Source organism: Meles meles, chromosome 19, assembly GCF_922984935.1.
Source record: "Meles meles chromosome 19, mMelMel3.1 paternal haplotype, whole genome shotgun sequence".
Classification (NCBI taxonomy): Eukaryota; Metazoa; Chordata; class Mammalia; order Carnivora; family Mustelidae; genus Meles; species Meles meles.
Genome location: NC_060084.1, coordinates 34,860,911 through 34,879,835, shown reverse-complemented (window position 1 = coordinate 34,879,835; position 18,925 = coordinate 34,860,911). Strand labels below are relative to the sequence as shown.

Here is an 18,925-nt window from a genome sequence, read left to right as displayed (position 1 = left end):
ACTTGGGCTAGATTGAACTAACAGGGGTTCATTGGAAGGATATGTGCTTTATTATTAGTCGTTGAAAAACTATAAGCACCTAATATGTGCCAGGTATTATTCTAGGGGTTGGGATTTTTAAGAGAAGAAAAACAGACAAAGATCCCTGACCTTGTAGAGCTTAGTCTCTTGTTGGGAAAGGGAAAGGGCTGCTGGGCAGACAGACAGTAAACAATGAAGAAGAATAAGTAAGTTACAGGATATATGAGAAGCAGTGAGTTATATAAAACAGATAGAAGTCGAGCAAGGCCAGAGGTGGCACTCTTAACAGGGTGATTAAGGCGGGCCACATTGAGAAGGGGGAGCTTGAAGCTGGTGAGGGGTCAGCCATGCCAGTCAGAGATCTCAAAGGCAGACACACGCCTCGTGTGTTCCAAGAGCTGCAAACAGGGCCATGTGCTAGAAGAACGAGTTGGAGGAGAGTGGTACTAGAGCAAATTAAAGAGATAAAAAGGGGCCTCCAATCATGTGGGCTCTTATTGGACGTGGCAGGGACTTTGGATTTTACTCTGAGTTAAATGGTGGGCCTGGAGGGTCTGCAGGAAGGAGTGACATACTCTGAATTTCATTTTGGAAGGTATACGTTGGTGGAATAGACTGTAGAAGCAGGAAGGCAATTATGGGGCAGTTGCACTGAATTTTCCAAGACATGATGGTGGCCAAGTGGTGATGAGGAGCTGGATTCTGAAAATACATTGACTATACTTCAAGATGTCCTCTTACTATGAACAGACACTTCTCCAACGAAGACATACAAATGGCTATCAGACACATGAAAAAATGTTCATCATCACTAGCCATCAGGGAGATTCAAATTAAAACAACATTGAGATACCACCTGACACCAGTTAGAATAGCCAAAATTAGCAAGAGAGGAAACAACGTGTGTTGGAGAGGATGTGGAGAAAGGGGAACCCTCTTACACTGTTGGTGGGAATGTAAGTTAGTGCAGCCACTTTGGAGAACAGTGTGGAGACTCCTGAAGAAATTAAGAATAGAGCTTCCCTATGACCCTGCAATTGCACTGCTGGGTATTTACCCCAAAGATACAGATGTAGTGAAAAGAAGGGCATCTGTACCCCAATGTTTATTGCAGCAATGGCTACGGTCGCCAAACTGTGGAAAGAACCAAGATGCCCTTCAACGGATGAATGGATAAGGAAGATGTGGTCCATATACACAATGGAGTATTATGCCTCCATCAGAAAGGATGAATACCCAACTTTTGTAGCAACATGGACGGGACTGGAAGAAATTATGCTGAGCGAAATAAGTCAAGCAGAGAGAGTCAAGTATCATATGGTCTCACTTATTTGTGGAGCATAACAAAGAACATGGAGGACATGGGGAGATGGAGAGGAGAGGGAGTTGAGGGAAACTGGAAAGGGAGATGAACCATGAGAGACTATGGACTCTGAAAAACAACCAGAGGGTTTTGAAGGGGCGGGGGGGGGGGGGAGGTTGAGGAACCAGGTGGTGGGTAATAGGGAGGGCACGTACTGCATGGAGCACTGGGTGTGATGCCAAAACAATGAACACTGTTATGCTGTAAATAAACAAATAAACGAATAATTAAAAAAAAGATGTCCTCTTACATTGTATGTGAAACTTGAGAGAAAGGAAGGAGTCCGAGATGGCTCCAAGGTTGCTGGCCTGGGTAACTGGAGGAATGATGTTGCTATCCAATGAGATGAGGAAGGCTGGGTAACTGGAAGAATGATGTTGCTATCCAATGAAATGAGGAAGGCTGTGGCTAAAGCAAATTTAGGAGGAAGATCAGGAGTTAGATTGGAGTTTAGGGTGCCTGCTAACTATTTGTGTGCAGGTGTTGGATATATGAATGGAGTTTGAGAGAGAAGTCTGGGTGGGAGATGTAAATGGCTCACAGAACCTACGGTAATTATAAAAAAAGATTTGGAAAAGACAAGAACTATGGCAATTTCTCAGGAGCAGGAACACTGGGGATTTTCCCCAAAGGAAAATCAGGGTGTTCTGAACATGTAAGGTGGACATGAGACAGGGCACAAGGAACACTCAGAGGCCTCCACTGCAGGGCCATGTTCTGGGCATTGTTGACATTTCTTTCCAAGTCTTCTGCTTTTGTCAAATGAGGCTAAGTGATGTTCTTGACAGCCTGCTTTCCCATCTGCTCAGAAAAATCTCCATGTCTAGGTGAAGAGTGATGGCATGTTTAGGCTATCTTATTAAACACTGTTTATCTCCTAAAAACAGTCAGCAGTGTGTTTAATCAAAGTCAGGGAAGATGTGATTTGCAACCTCCAAAAGTCACTTTTCATTCTGCTTTCTCTCCTTTAGAGAGAAACAACCCCTCACTCTCACCCTGAATCCTGGAGGAAAGTGCACTGATATCAAAGACCTCTGTCATGTGGAACAGACTAGAAGGAGTCACCCCTCACCCATCCCTGACATCTTTACCCTCTGTCCTCAGCCTCCTGTACTTTGGAAATGGAAGGGAAAGGGGAATCCAAAATAGAAGTTCAACAAAGTCTGAGTTATCTTATTCCTACTCTGATGGGGAGGGGTATATTTAAACCATGGAAGCATCAAATCACTGCTTTTTCCCACCTTGGGACTTCCCACTAGAGATCATATGTTGAGTGGACAGGTTCCATTTCCCTTTTCATTCTTGAAGAAATGAGTCCATGCTTCAGAAGAAACCAGCCTGCTGACATCTTGGTCTCAGAGTTCTAGCATCCACGATTGTAAGGAAATATATTTATTCTGTTTAAGCCACCCAGTCTGTGACCCTTTGTTACAGCAGCCCTAGCAAAATAATATTCCTCATTTAAGGGGTCAAGATTATTTTGACCAAACTCTAAAGCTTGACTGTTTAAGTTTCCCTTTTCTCACAAAAAAATGGTAAGGCAGGCCAAAGATTTCCCATGTAGCCAGAAATGAAGGACATCCAATTATGCTGAAAGGAGAGGAAAGTAGGGAAATGAACTATTAGAAAAAAATTGTGACTTAACATTTAGAAGATGTTTTCAAGATGATTTTGTCTTAATAGCCTAACTGAGGAAAATATTTATAGATATTCCCTGAGTGGGCAAACTCGTGGGACATCTTTGGCAGTATTTGGACGTCTTTGCACACTCCATGGTAATGTTTCATTTTCTTCCAACAGTCACCTCATCTGCTTTTCTTTAGGAAATGTTTGCTGAGGGAGAAAAAAAAAATCTTCCTCCTGGAACTAAATGATTTAGTGTTTGGGATGCTGGCCAATTAAATGTGACTCCAGGAATATATCCAACCTTGAAAATGCTTTCATTTCTAACAGAAATGCAGCCCTAGGGTGCGAGGGTGACTTATGGCTTTCAGAAATGCTGTGCTGGTCTACACCTTTTCCATTCATTCAAAAAATATTTATTGAGCTCTTAGCATGGACCAGGCTCTGTGTCAGGTGAGCAATATTCAATGGCATGGACATAGAGTCTGTGGGGAAAAGAGAGATGACTAAGTGGGTAATTATAACCATGTGTAATAGGTGTTACAATAGAAGTAGTCATGAGATCTGGAATATTAGGGATGAATTCTTGGAGCAAGTGACATTAGCTGACCTCAAAGATTGGTAAGACTTGGTAGGTGATGAGGCAATGGCAGATAGGCACATAAGTGAGCTTGTACAGAGAAAAAGATAGACTAGTGTGGCCAAGCGTCTGGATGCCTAGTGGTAAGAATCTGTTTGTGTTCTAAGTCAAGTCTGGATTCCCACCAAGCAACCATATGTATCTAAGGAATGGCCGAAGCACTTACTTCTCTTTCTTCCAAATTTTTGAGTCTTCCTTCCCTCCAGCCATTTTCTGTCTATAGCCCAACGTTCCATGCTGCTTTCACTGCACTGCTTTGGATACAAATGGTTGTAAGTCACCAAGCAGGATCAGGAATTGAGTCCATCTCAGGAAGAAATAATTTCCTGAGATGAATTTGAGCATTATTTCATTGTCTCCTATTCATTCTTCACCTTGTAAGATTCTTAAATAAGGGTTTTCCTTGCCAAGAAACAACCCGTGGTTAAAAATTCTCATTGTTTTCCTTCTTTTCTATGCCGCAGGCAGTTTCCTATGAAAGTGTGTACACAAAGGAAAATGGACATTTTTCTGCCTCACTCAGAAGCATGGGTTTTATTCCCAACATTCAAAAAGAACCATGCACAGCAGGGTTCCCAAGAGCCAGCCCATGAATCTCCAAATGTATCCAAGGGTAGAGGTGCTTTGTGTTAATATTAATAGGCTTCAGTTGGCTCTCCAGAGGAATTTTCAAAGGGCTCATTTTCCTGACTCCTTTCTCCTCCTTAGCCCTCATTGATTTTTTTTTAAGTTTGGATTTCTTAAATCAAATATAGAAAAAGCAAATTTGTTTCTTGGAGGACAGTTTGTATTTCTCAATTCTTTCAAGTCTTCCTGGATTGGTGTTGCCACAAAGACAGGTTTCAGCATTTCTTTTTTCTGCTCCTACTCTGTGGAGAGAATCTGTGTGTGAAAGAACATGTAAGACAAAAGGTCGGTCTGAGCTTTCTGAGAGGAGACAGGACATTTCCCCATAATATCCTTTTGCAATGAGGAAGAATAGAGATACTCCCACTTTTGATGCTTGGATATGATATAGAAGGTCTTTCAGAAATATGAGAGCATTCATCACTGAGGCCCTAGTATTTGTGAGACTGCTCTATGAATTCTTTACATTCTGATTCTTCTAAATTATTTAAGACCAGAGAATAGCTTATGTGATGTGGTAAAATAAATCACAGAGGTACAAAGAATTTGTGAAGAAAATTCAGAGTGTATTTAGAAAAGTTGAAAGATTCCTATAGGGCAAGGTTCTTAAAGGGCATCCAAACTGTGTAAGATTGACTATACTTCCTGGAAGATAAGCTCAGAAAGTCAACAAATATTCATTCAACAAATATTTATTGAGGAATAGTTTGCAGGTACTTTGCCTTTTCTCTGGCAGAAAATGCAAGAGGATAACCCAAATAACTACTAATTCTCAAAAATGTTTAGTAGTATGGGCAAATACAAGCATTGTTAGTTATCCTTGTATCATTAATAACAATAAATTATTAGTTATCCTTGTATCATTAGTAACCAATTAAAAACCATAAAGGGGAAAGGATCCCCTTCACACTAGCAAAGATACACAAAGATAGCCCAACGCACACACATACCAAAGATGCCCAAGACTTCTATAAGAGAAATGCTAAAGTTCACTGATGGACATAAAAGAAGATCTAGACAAATGGAGATACATACCATGTTCCTAGAAAATCTAATATGAATTCTTCTTAATTAAACTTAAAATTCTCAATTATAAAATCCTAATTAAAATTACAACAGGAAACTTAAAATGTCTTGTCTGTTGCATATTCAAAAGTAGCCAAAAACCAATGAGAAATGGTTTGTCATAGAAGATAGCCAGATTGTTTACAAGCCATTTCTAATGAATGACAATAAAACGACTACAAATCAAAACCAATGAGAGATGGTCAGTATGGTACTTACAGGAAAATGTATATAGCATACATTGGAAGCTGAGACGTATTGAAATTTAATGAAATAATTTTTAACATAGGAAGCTAGAAAAAATAACAAATAAACCAATAAAGCCAAAAGCCTAAATAAAATTGGTAAAAATTAATTTCTATTAATGAGATAGAAAATAACTAAACTTTAATAAAATCAAATTGAGTAGAGATTTTTAAAAAATGCCTGAGAAGACCAATAGTCATGCAAGAAATTGGAATGCAATGAGAGTTATAACCCTAGAAATATATTAGATCTAATTAATTTTATAAGTGAATTCTACTAAATCATTAAGGAATGTATAATTTCCAATCCATTTTTATGCATATAGTGATCATTATCCTTATACATACATTTTCAGTATTATAGAAAATAATGTAAAGGGTTCTAACCTATTTTCTGATATTATCATAGTATTATTAAAATATTTCATGTAATATTATATAATCTTACAAAGGATGAATGACATATGTCGATATCAGTCATGACCATAGATGCAAAAAGCCTGAGTTGGAGACGTTGGCTAGGAGAAATCAATGTGGGAATGTAGTAGAACCCACCCTTCCTTGAAATTAAGCTTCAAGTTAAAGGAACGTTATATCATGACCAAGTATGTTTGATGAGTGCCTCAGGACATCTACTTCAGTAATTGATTAAAGAATAAGAAGAATAATCAATTCAGAAAAAATAATTATAAAATCAACACCCATGTCTTCTTAAAAAAAAACTTGTAGTAAGCCAGGAATAGAAAGAAAATTACTCAATTTGACAAAATGTAGCCATCAGAAACCTCTAACAATTAGAAACACGGTAAAAATGCCCAACAATGCTATGATGATTTGCAGTGGAAAGAGGTATGGAAAGTCAGGAGCAAATTTGGGAGGTAAAGAGGTATGCTTAACAGAACTCGATCCTCTATTGGGTGTGAGTTGGATGAGAGGTTAGTATCTGAGATGAGGTTAAGCCTTCTGACCTGGAACCCTGGCAGGGGTGGTTATTGCTGAGATCAGAAGCACAGTAAGAGCAGGTTTAAGGGGACTGTTCCCACTCGGTCAGTGATTTCACAGAGAGCCAGTTTTCTTTTACAAGGTTGTGTGACAAACTGCCAAATCTCAGTAGCTCACAATAATATTTAATTTCCTTGCTCATGAGTAGAGGTGTTACCTGGGGCAGTTTTGCTACAGGCTGCAGTTGGCAAGTTCTATTCCTCACGCCTCTTATTCTAGGACATGCTCTTTATCACTGTAGGCAGCAGAAGTGCAAGAAGACAAGCCAAGAAGTGTGAGCACGTTTAATGCCTCTACACCCTCACGTCTGCTCACACTCCATTGGCCAAACCAAGCCACGTGGCCAAGCCCAAAGTCAGAGGGGGAGGGAGAACCCACAGCACATATTCACAAGGCAGAGGGCATTTATTATTTATTTATTATTATTATTTATTATTATACATAATGTATAAGTGCATTGTTATGTGCTACCACATAATATATTCTTTAAATCGATTAGATTTTTGTTTAAATACATCAATTTAAAAAATCAGAATGCCAAGCAAAAAAACAGAATAACTTTGCTTTAATTAAAAACTGGTATAAGAAAAACAAAATCATGTCATTAAATTCTAGGTGGATATTAATGCATGATGAAGGTTCTCATCCAGAACTCCCTCTCTGTTAAACAGGGAGGTTAGCAAATATTGTTAAAGACATATTAGCACCAAACCGAGACTTTCTTTTTGACTTAATCATAAGCAAAGAAAAAGTGACTTCCTCACTCTGTGATTTAATGTTATTTTTAAGGGTGAGTCAGTTTACCCTTAAATCATCCCATACCTCATCAATGGTGTGCATTTCCCACTAGGGGGAAAGCAGGTTGGGTTGAAGCAATAGAGGTAAGTGCGTGGAAAAGGGTAAAGGGAGGCAACAGAATATTTATAATACTGGAATGATCAAAGAAGGCTTCAGGGAAAAGGTAGAACACAAGCTCTGAAAGACAGAGAGGAAAACAGAGATCATTTCTGGCAGGAAAACAAAAAGGAGATGAAAGTAAATAGCACAATTATGGAGCAGTCCTGGACTAGTCTGACTAGAGGGAAGAGTTTGTGTTGGACACAAGTGCACAAAAAGTCGGTGTCCATCCTTTTCCTTACTCTGTACCCCTACTTCACCCTTTGTGGGCAGGAACTTTGAATTTCCTATCTTATTGTGTGACTTGAGTCTTTAGCTTGTCCTTGCCCCTGCAATGGGAGGTGTGCAATGGCCAGTTATGAATTCTCACAGGGTGGCCACTACTTCACACTGACCCGGTCTAGGACTCTGAGTGGGTTTGTGTGCCTGATGGACATTCCCCTAGCTTCCCTGCCCATGCTGAGCTGATTCCACCAATAGAATCAGCACAACAAGTCCCCAGCTGCCGGGAATCAGACTGCATGCTTTTTGCCATCTCCACGTCCAACAAACACATGCTATTACTTAACAGTTGCTGAACAACGAAAGTGACTCACTTTTTAAAAGTGTAAATAAATCGACTTTAAAAGGACATTTCGTATCATTTTCATAAATGCAAGCCCAGTGTCATTTGCTATAAACATGAGATACCACTTTAAAATAAATGCATAGTTGTTAAACAATGCTTTCCAAATACCATGCAAAACCCCTGGTAGTGCATTAATTCCCAATTCAGAAAAACACTGGGTTAAAGAAGGAAGCGGACCCATTTTTGCTGGAATTGAGAACCTCAGATCTGGAAAGAGCCTTAGTAAGTATATAGGCAGTGGTTTGCAAGTTGTTTGTCATCCCCGTACCCTTCATTTCCTTAGCTGGAAAGCAAGGCTGCTCTGGCTGAACCCTTTCATGGATTCTCCTTTGTTTTTCTGGGGAAGCCAAGTCTCCCCAGAGACTGGAGTCCTCTTCCCTGATCCCTTCCTCCCCCGTCCCATGCTTGCCTATTGCGTGCCTCTTCCACAGAGAAGCAGTAAAACTGTCCTCCACCAGTCCTGTCAGCAGCCAGGGGGATGCAGAAGCACATCGAAGGCCAAGCAGTGGGGTGGGCTGTGGGGAGCCTACATTCTTTTGGCACCCCAACATTGGCTGGCACCTCAGGCAGGTCTTCATCAAACATGGACTGCCATGCCTTCGAGGCCTGCAGATAATACCCCATGAGCTGCCAGCTTCCTCTCAGAAGCATATCAGCCCTGGTCTCTGTTCTCAGATGCCAAGCACTGGGGAGGTTTTTAAAGAGCAGGCTGCTGCCTTTCTCTGCCTGTGCATTCATGCCTTTCTCTATCTTACCCTCCCCGTGGTTTCCCTGACACTCTTTTCCTGAATATCATTTCTTTCCCTTCCTCCAGCAACACAAAAGCTCAACACGAGTTTATTCTGTGAGCTTGACCTTTTGCTTCCCCCGCTTAGCTGGCTCAAACGCCACTTGCAAAAAAATGTAAATCTGAGCTATGCTGTGTGCAGTTTTTACTGCGCTTTTCCAACTTCCTTGCTTTGCTCTATAGCATTGTCCAATTCTGTACTGAGGCGTCAGAGCAGCATCAGGCCTGGGAGAATCTACTGTAGGGGCTAATACTCATCACCTGGGCAAAGACTTTAGAGACAACCCTAGCCTGGTCCAGGATAAAGTAAGACTCCAATTCTGGTCCTGACACTTACTGTGAGACCACTCCTAACCTTGGGTTTATCTCCATTATAAAGATAAGAGAGGATTTCTCTTGTCAGGCTCACTGGTTTGTGGGGAGGACTGAATGGGAACTGGGTATGAGAGAAACTTGTGGGCCTGAAATGCTGGAATAGGGAGGACATTCTTTCTGTTAGCCCCCCTGTAAGCCCTTCCCCAGGACGTTGAGTGGTTTCCTAAGGAAAAATCTTTTGCAAATTGGCTGAATTCTACCTTCTCCCCAGACTTCCAATGCCAGCAAATGATTTTGTGGAGGTTGTAGATAGAGGAATGTTTATGCAAGTTACATTCTGATTAGATGAAAAAAAAAAAGAGTAATAATTGTTGACTGCTTTTTGAGGGTTCATTTTTATCTGAGCGTTTGTTTGCACATTAGATGCACACAATGTGATTTACATCATTGGCCTCACCCTGTCTTATTTGCCTTAATGTAATTGTCTGTTCAGATTCACTGATGGTGAAAATTGCATTTGTCCTTATCAGTGGAGATATTCTAAAAATGAGAAGTTCAAAGAAGGCAGAGGCTTTAAAACAGGAAAAGTGTGTTTATTTTCTTAGCTCCTTTGAAATAGTCTTATTCCCTGGAATGGGATAATCTCTTTGCAGAACACCAAAATGGATGGCTCTCAGTAACCCCTAATCAGGTAAGTTGCTAAAAAAGTGGCCTGATTCTGAGCATCTCTGTCAGTTCAACAGTGCTCTTGGGTAACCTTGAAAGATTCGAGGATTTTCTGAGATGTCCGTATGTGTGTAAAGCTAACTCCAAATGCTTCCTTTCCTGGAATGCTTGTGCTAGATAACATCCCTAATTTGGGGGAATACATAAGAAGGCTGTCCTTACCAAGGACAAGCTGGAATGCTTATGCTAGGTAACGTCTCTAAGTTAAGGGGACACAAGAAGGCTGCGGATAGATGTGGAGAAAGGAGGGACAGTTTTTCCAGTGTGGAATGCATTCTCTTTGTTCGGTATTGAAAGTCTGTATGTATACAGCTCTTAGCATTTGTTTTCTTAGTACAAAATGTTTGGTTACACGTTCTCTTCCAACATCACTTATCTTCATTACACCATGGAACTGTAGCTTCACAGGGAGTTTTAGGCTATCGGGTAAGTGTAGATTGGCCAGGCTACATAAAATTAAACAACAGCTAACATTCCTTGTGTACCCATGTGCTGGACACTATGCTAAGGACTCAACATGAACCATCTAATTCGATCTCCATAAGAGCACTCAGAGATAGATTCCATTGCCATTCTCCTTGTGGTTTGCTGCAGAGAAGTGTATTCACCCCAGGTGACACAGCCAGAGACTAGGGAGCTAGGATTTAAATCCTTGCGTGTGGCGTCTGTAGCAGTGGTCTTACCTATGATGCCAGGAGTTCCCAGGCACATGGTGTGCATCAGGCTTACCCAGGAAAGCTTTTGAAAGAATATTAAACGATTATGAATTGTCCCTGGAGCAGATCCCAGGGATGTGTGCTCTAAGATGGTCATGCTCAGCTTGGATAAGAATAATGCCCCAAGCCAGTCAGGCTGCTATTGCCACTTGTCTGGCTCTCAGAATAACTTGGGGCACTTGTTATAAATACAGGTGTCCTCTTTGGAGTTCCTGAATCAGAATTTCTGCAAAAGCACCTGGGACACTTATTTTAAGAAAATTCTTGTCCCAAGTGCTTACCCGAGGACCCTATTTTGAAAGGTGCTCAGTAAGAATGTACTGAATGAGTCAGAGAGATTCATACGGAAGGCCATTTTTGTGATTTATTGTGGAGAAGGCTTTGGACTAAGTCCTGGTCCTGTTCAGCTCTGCTCTAACCAGCTGGACATCCTCTGACAAGTTAGGTCCTCCCTCGAGACCGCAATTTTCCAAGCTATGAAATGGAGAGTGGCCAAGATGACACTTCCAGACTCCCCTATCTTTGAATACCATTTATATTCACTAAACCTACTTTTATAAGAAACATCCAAGCACAAGGCTACAGACTTGGTGTAGATTCCCCAAAACGAATTTTTAGGGTAAAATACCTTAATTTGCTGTGAAATAGTGAATCTTTATGGATGTGAGTCTATTTTCTTGTGAATTCTAAACATTGAACAGCAGTTGTCCAATCCAGGTATAACTTCTGAGTAAACACTAGAGATGTTACCTAAACAAAAGAAGTGTTAGTAACTACTTCTTCCTGTGTGACTGGAAGGTATAGCTCTTCTCAACCTGGCAGAGCCTGGGGGGATGGACCAGGTGAGTGCTGAACATGCTTCCACTGTCCTCAGTTTCCCAACTCCTTCCACACCCATGGCTTCCCCGGACCTGGACATAGATATGGAGGGTGGGCAGGCCAGGTGGTATTACCCGCCTCTGGTCAAGGAGATCCTACAGGTAGTTAATGGGGATGCTTTCCCAACTTCTCCAATGTGAGTGTGTTTCCCTGAATAGGATGTAAGTGCCGGGAGAGAAGAGAGCTTGTCCATCTTGCTCAGCCTTGTACCTGGAACAGTGCTGGCACGCAGTGGGCATTGGTAATCATCTGTTGAATGAGTAAATAAGTCTGGCTCTCATTCTCTGACCATGGCCTCTCTGGAAGTTTAAAGAGGTGCATAATGGTGTGTGGGTATCTGGGAAATATCACCACTGTCTGGGGTGACTGTTGGGCCCTTCTTTTTAGAATGGTGTCGAAAGGGTATGAAAGCAGATTTCCTGGCGTGCAAGCCAGATGAGGTACCAAGTGATGTGCCGCTGGCCTTGAGAATTCCCATCTTTGTGTGGTAGGTGAAAAGTGAATAGGAAAACTTCAATCCATCAGAAGCTCCTGATCTAAGACTGCCACCCCTGATGAGGACTCATTTGCAGGATGTGTAGAGTCACAAAACGGTTGGCTTGGGGGAAGAGACAGCCAAAGCTGAGAGAACTTTATATCAACAGATCAGACAACTCTGCAATGTGCTCTATGCCGGAACCTCTCTGAAGCTGGGCTTTTCCCTGGCATGTGAGAAAGACCTTGTGAGGTGACAGGTACCTATTGTATCAGGAACTATAAGCTGGGACCAGCAGATGAGCTTTGTTTAGCCTGTGTGGTGTTTTTAAATTTCTGAATTAATTAGCAACACATTTGAAAATCAAGAGATTTCAAATAAACCTTAGATTTGTGGTTTCTCTGGAACACTGGGTCCACATCTTGCATGGCTAACAATTGTTTGGAGCTAAGTAGCTGCTACAGTTTCTTGTTGACATGCAGGCTGTTGCCTTCCCCACAGTAGAGAACTAGAAGTCTGTCCATGTGGCAGGCATTGTTGACACCCAGCCCACTTCCTTCATCCCCACACTCCCCAGCCAGACAGCTATGGATTGCTCTGACCTGTCCTTCTTTCCTTTGGGGCTTTCTTTGGCCACCTGAATATTTGCAGTATACCCAGGGTAGGCCAGAAATGTCAGCGAGCTTCCCCTGGGAGCTGCTCTTCAGAAATGATGGAAGGGAGTTGGCAGATAAATACTCTGAATCTGAGGCACAATCTAAGTGATCCCTCAGGCCCTCAGCAGGATCGAAGCCCAATGGGACCTACTTGTAAACACTCTGCGTTGGCTCCCTTTTCTTCCTTTTCCTCCTGGTTTTCTTGAGGTCACGTCCCAAATAAGCAACTTGTACTTAACTAATCACCTCAGGATTTGTTTCTGGGGAATCCCCACCTGAGACAATATGCTTGAATTTATCCCAAAGGGAAAAATGGAAAGAGGGCCCTGTAGTTGATCCTGACCTGCCTGATGTTTCCTATTCCAGTGTCCTCTGAGATCACAACCCTGGTGATTCTCAAAAAGTCAGGTGACAAACCATTTCTCCCAGTGCAGAAGTGGCCTTGGGCATCACTGAGCAGCTTGGGGCTTGTCTTTAAGGTTGTCGTGCCTTAAAGATGGATCCCCCATGCCTAGGACTATCAGTAGGTCATCCCATCTGGATGGTATCCTTTGGCTGTTCTTCAGTCATTTCAGGGCCCATCACCTACTAAACAGATCCATGACAGGTGTAAATGACAGCTACTGGAATGGGTCTGTCACTTCTCTCAGCATTGCCTATTCTGGTACACGAGCCCAGAAATTCATTTTGAGGAGCCATTTCTCATCAGACCTCATTCTGTGAGGTTTGGGAATGGGATCTGAAGTGAACTAAAGCTACTCCCAAAGGGTTCTTGACCACTACTATGGCATGGTTGACGAGATTCTGACAACTCAGAGGGGCGCCTGGGTGCTCAGTGGGTCAGGACCTGGGTCATGATCCCAGGGTCCTGGGATCAAGTCCCGCATCAGGCTCTCTGCTCAGCAAGGAGCCTGCTTCCTCCTCTCTTTCTCTGCCTGCCTCTCTGCCCACTTGTGATCTCTGTCTGTCAAATAAATAAATAAAATCTTAAAAAAAAGTTTCTGACAACTCAGAATCTTGAGTGGGACCTGCCACAGAGCACCTTTCAGCTGTAGCTGTTACCAGCTGTGAGGTGGAGTTAATCTTAGTCACCTTTCTGGGTCCTGATTTCTTCATCTCTTTCATGGGATTGTGAGAATGTAAATGATATAATAATCAGAAAGCACTTAGCATAGTTCTGAGCTCATTGAATGTGCTCAACAAATAATTATAAATATTCAAGTTATTAAGATACTAGTTGGCTGAAAAAAAGTGACATGAATACAGACACAAAGTCTGAACTACAGTCTCTGAGTTGCATGCTGGGTGCTACTGGAGAATTCAGACTTTTTCTTTTTTTCCCTTCTATTTCCCCACCCTTGTCCTGTATATAGGTCTGTGTGTATGTATGTGTGTGTGGAATTACAACCCATTGAACATGCTTCCTGAGGTTTAGCTAAGTAAGCTCCCTGCCAGGAACTTATATGAGGCCAACCAGGAACTGAGACATCAAATAATATTTAATTTAACTTCTCCCTAAATATTATTGAATTCCATTCCCAATAACTTTTCTTTTTGACTTGCTCTTTTTGCAGTAGTTCAAGCAGAAAAAAAAAATCTCTAGATGCAAGTAAAAGAACCTCATTAAAAAATTCTTCAGCTAAATGCAAGGGACTGGGTGATTTTTTTGTTTTTGTTTTTTTGTTTTTTTTTTGTCATGTACATTATTTAGCATAACGATTATCCTACATGTCTTTTTAAAAAATTTATTTTGGGGACTGCTTCTTCCATTCCCCTTGGGAAAGAGTTTTTAGCTCCACGGAGCATGAATTTTTTCACTTATCTAGTGATTATTAGGTATAAAAATCCCCTTTGGTAAGAGATTCCACCTCTAATGTTCTTTTCAACGAGCGGTTTCTGTAAATATTGCATAAGCTTATTCGGGGGGAAAAACAATGCTCTCTTCTCTGGGTCTTTGTAACTCTCCCCTGATAATAGCTGCTGAGTCCTTGTGGATCTGTGGATCTGATTCAGATTCCAGTCCCAAGCACCTCTCTTCTTTGGGGCTCTATTTTTTGTTGTTTTAATGTCATTTCTACATGACCCTGGAACCAGACTCTGACATTTAGCTTGAATGCGTGACCTTGACCAAATTCTTCTCTCTGGCTCATTTTCCTGATTTGAAGTGACATCAGGAGTCACTTCACATGGCTGTGGGATGATTAAATGAATTAATGATGTGCAATGTAGTATAGTATGTTCAGGAAAGTGCTCCACACATAGTGAGTATTTTATGTGTCAGCTTATCATCACTCGTTCAAGTAGTTTCTTTATTTTCAATACACATGGGTTATTAAGGGGATGATCCTAAATATAATTCTTCTGTGTGGCAGGCAGCTCACTACCCTGTAATAGAGGTATAATAGAATCTACTTAAAAGTTGTTGTGAAGATGGGATTGGGAGGGAGACAAACCATAAGTGACTCTTAATCTCACAAAACAAACTGAGGGTTGCGGGGGGAGGGGGAGTTGGGAGAGAGGGAGTGGGGTTATGGACATTGGGGAGGGTATGTGCTATAGTGAGTGCTGTGAAGTGTGTAAACCTGGGATTCACAGACCTGTACCCCTGGGGATAAAAATACATTATATGTTTATAAAAAAATAATAAATAAATAAATAAATTTTTAAAAAGTTGTTATGGAGGGTTAGGGGGATAGGAGAAGAATAAACGAAACCAGATGGGATTGGGAGGGAGACAAACCATAAGTGACTCTTAATCTCACAAAACAAACTGGGGGTTGCTGGGGGTAGGTGGGGTTGGGATAGGAGGAGGGGTGTTATGGACATTGGGGAGGGTATGTGCTATGGTGAGTGCTGTGAAGTGTGTAAACCTGGTGATTCACAGACCTGTACCCCTGGGGATAAAAATACATTATATGTTTATTAAAAAATAAGAAATAAATAAAAAATTTTAAAAAAAGTTGTTGTGAAGATTGGATGGGCCAATGAATACATGGGGACTAACCCAGGGCCTCACATACAGTAGGTATTCAAGAAATGTTATACAACTCCTATTAAAACCCTCCTTTCTTAGCTCTTTAAAGGGATTAACTATGTAAGGCAAAAATACAATAAATTCATTCCCTTAACAGTTATTAGTGCCTTCTGTGTGGCGGACACCTTCTAGCCTTGAGTGAAGGTTAAGTACTGAATATGACTGTCAAGTGATAGGGCTTTTATCCCATCTATTCTCATGTGAGGTAACTCACAACAAGCAAACAAATATTGATATCATGTGAATAAGCACTATGAAAAAATAATAAGGCAGTCTAGGGGTATGGAGAGTAAAGGAGGTCAGGAGGGAAAAGGAAGGAGAGGGGAATGTCAGAATAGGTAGGATGACCTGGGAAAGTCTTTCTGTTGACATTTGAACAGAGGCCTGAGGGAAGTGAAGAAGTGAGGGAAGGCTGGGCTTCTGTGAGCAGAACCCTCTAAACAGAAGAAATGGTCAATGCAAAGGCCCTGAGTCAGGCAGGATCTTCTTGGAGGCTATAATATTCCTTCCTTTTTCTCCATTTTTTTTTCTCTCCAGTCTTGGAGCTTAAGTTTCCCAAAGGGACTTCAAGAAAAGATGGACTTTAGGGAATTTAGGGCTCAGCTACGTAAGAATACTTAAAGTCTTTAACAAACTCCCTATGTTACTTCCTACCCGGGACCTTTAAAAGCAATTACCACTTCTCAGTTAAGTTTTCTGTCTAGTTCTGAGTAGTCAATTGCAGTCTCTAAATTGCTGATACAGCACATCAGGTAATTAAATTACTGCACGTTGCTGGTTGCAAGGCTAAAGCCAGTGGAATGATTTGTTATTATCCTCTTGAAGAACAATCCATGGGCAAAATATTACTAGATTTGATTTTTCTAAAAAGCTGAGAGTTACGTTATTTAATTAAGATTGTGTCAAAGCATGGCTCTATTTTTCCCTTTGGCCTTTTTCTATTCATTTCACATATGAAAGAGTTCCTTCTGGAAAAATATTAAAGGTTTTGTTTCCATTATTGCTAAAGAACAAATTTTATTTAATCAATCTATCATCAATCCATATTATAAACTTGCTATCAGAGCTCTTTAATACAGGAAGAGTTTAATCAAATGTAATCCATACTAGCCAGGGTGTAGCTGGACTTAACTTTACGCCAAGAATCCCAAGAAGAGATCAGAGCCTGGATAGGGGCTTTCGGTATAGCTCTTCATTAATTTCATTCAATGTCCATTCACTGCATATCAGTTGAGATCCTAAACTATGCAAGATACTATGCTAGGGACTGAGTATATAATTAAAGAAAAAACAAAGTTACCATGCCTCCTACTGAAAGCCCTTGAACAGAAGAAAACAATCAGTAAAAGAGAAATGACTTGGTGTCACCAAATTTCATTTGTTCCTTCCTTGCAGTGGCCCTTCTTCCCCACTTCTCCAAACCTAATCTGTCCTATAAACTCTTGCTCAGATTAGGTCACTTCTGTAGGGCTTTCCCTGAATACTCCATTCTCTACTTGGAATTCTTTTTTGCTTTTCCACTTGAGTTTTCTCTGAACAGTTTGTACTACATAATTTTGCATTTAATTAAAAGTGCATTGTAATTTATATATTGTCTTCTTTCTGATTTAGATTGCAACTTTTTTTGAGGGCTGAGACCATATCTCCTACATATTTTTTCAAAACATCCACCCACCTTATGTCTTGCATAAGGCAAGGACTCATTTGACTGACAATGAACAATGGTAACATTCCTCAAACGATCTGATTTGATGAGAAGAGTCAGCTTACATCCACCATCCATCCGTCTATCCATCCATCCACTCCATCCATCCACCTAACCATCCTCATCCATCCATCTACTACCTAGACAGCCAGCCATCTACTCAACATACATCCATCTGCCCACCCACCATTCATCTACCCAAACATCATCCATCCATTCATTCATCCACTCAGTAATGTTTATTAAAAATTAGTTCAATCATGGCAAGAACTTAAGTTTTAAAAGCCTATGACTAATATTAATTGCTATATCAAAAATGTCAAGAGAGAGAATCAACACAGAGAGTAAATACCAGAAATGAGAACAGGTGCACATGATTTGCCTTGATAGCATCTGCTCTTTCTTCCCATCCAGATATTCTTTTGGTTTTAGAAGGCATAGGAAGTCATCTTATAAACATGTAGTTAACAGAAACAGTGACACAGTTTGGATTGAGAATTACTAGCATTTATTTTCAAATGCTTTAGTAGTCAATGGACATCTATAATTCAAATCATTTAACTTGCTTTCAAATGTTTTGTTTTAGAGGCAAACAATTTATGTTAATATAATTGTTATATTAAAAATGGCACTAATTGAAGCTCTCTAGGAATACAAATATATAGCTCATAACTGTTCTGTTATCATTAGTCACACACAAGAGAACATGACACAAAGTAGGTATTTTGTCTCTTGGAAGAACAAAAGATTGCACGTCAATTCCCTGGGGTGGGGGAATGCCAACCACATGGAGTGTATCCTATAAAACATTAGTGACAGAAGAAAGGTGAAAGAGAAGAAGACAGAGATTAAGGAGGTAGGGAGAGGAGAGAAAAGGGAGGGGGGAGTGAAGGAAAAGATTTTCTGAATCACTGAGGAAACAGAAGGAGAAAGACAGACCCAGAGGAGAGCGTCTACCATGATCTCACGAAGGAAGAACTGAGCTACTGGCTGGAAGCAAAACCCCACTGAGCCAGGGCTGTTCATTCTGGCAGGCCTGCCTTCTTCCTGTCATCATTCAATTCATACCTGGGCCACTTGGGTAGTGGGCTCCCTTTCAGTGACTTCCCCAGAAAATCACCTAATCTTGTTTCCCCCTCTCTGAGACCCTTTTCTCCCAGCCAACTTGCAATCCTCTGCTGGATCACAGAATATAAGACCCACTGCATCCAAACACAATTAATTGATCTTATGCCCTCCTTCATGGCCAAGCAGGTCTGCATAACAAAAGAACCATAAAAAAAGAAAAAAAAGGACTGTGGCTACTAAGTACATAGAAAATAGGATCTTTGGTATCTACTGGTGGAAACTGTTGGCCTGGACTGTGTCAACAATCACTCCAGAACTTTCCTCTAAAGTAAAACATGAAAATAGTCATGTGTTATCGGGAGGAGAATTTTATTCATATATTTGTTTGGAGGAAAAAGAAGACATTGGTGGTATAAAACCACAAGTGAAAAAGAAAGAAAAAAAAAAGTTCTG

General features: G+C 40.9%; 1 protein-coding gene across 1 annotated transcript in view; it reads right to left on the bottom strand.

Annotated features, from left to right (window-relative positions):
• LOC123930511 (Golgi reassembly-stacking protein 2-like) overlaps nt 1-17,482 on the bottom strand; it is a 55,641-nt gene extending 38,159 nt beyond the window's left edge. The window contains 1 exon segment of the mRNA XM_045986739.1: nt 17,375-17,482. Coding sequence (XP_045842695.1) covers nt 17,375-17,482 — 108 coding nt within the window.
• Between the last annotated feature and the right edge of the window lie 1,443 nt (nt 17,483-18,925).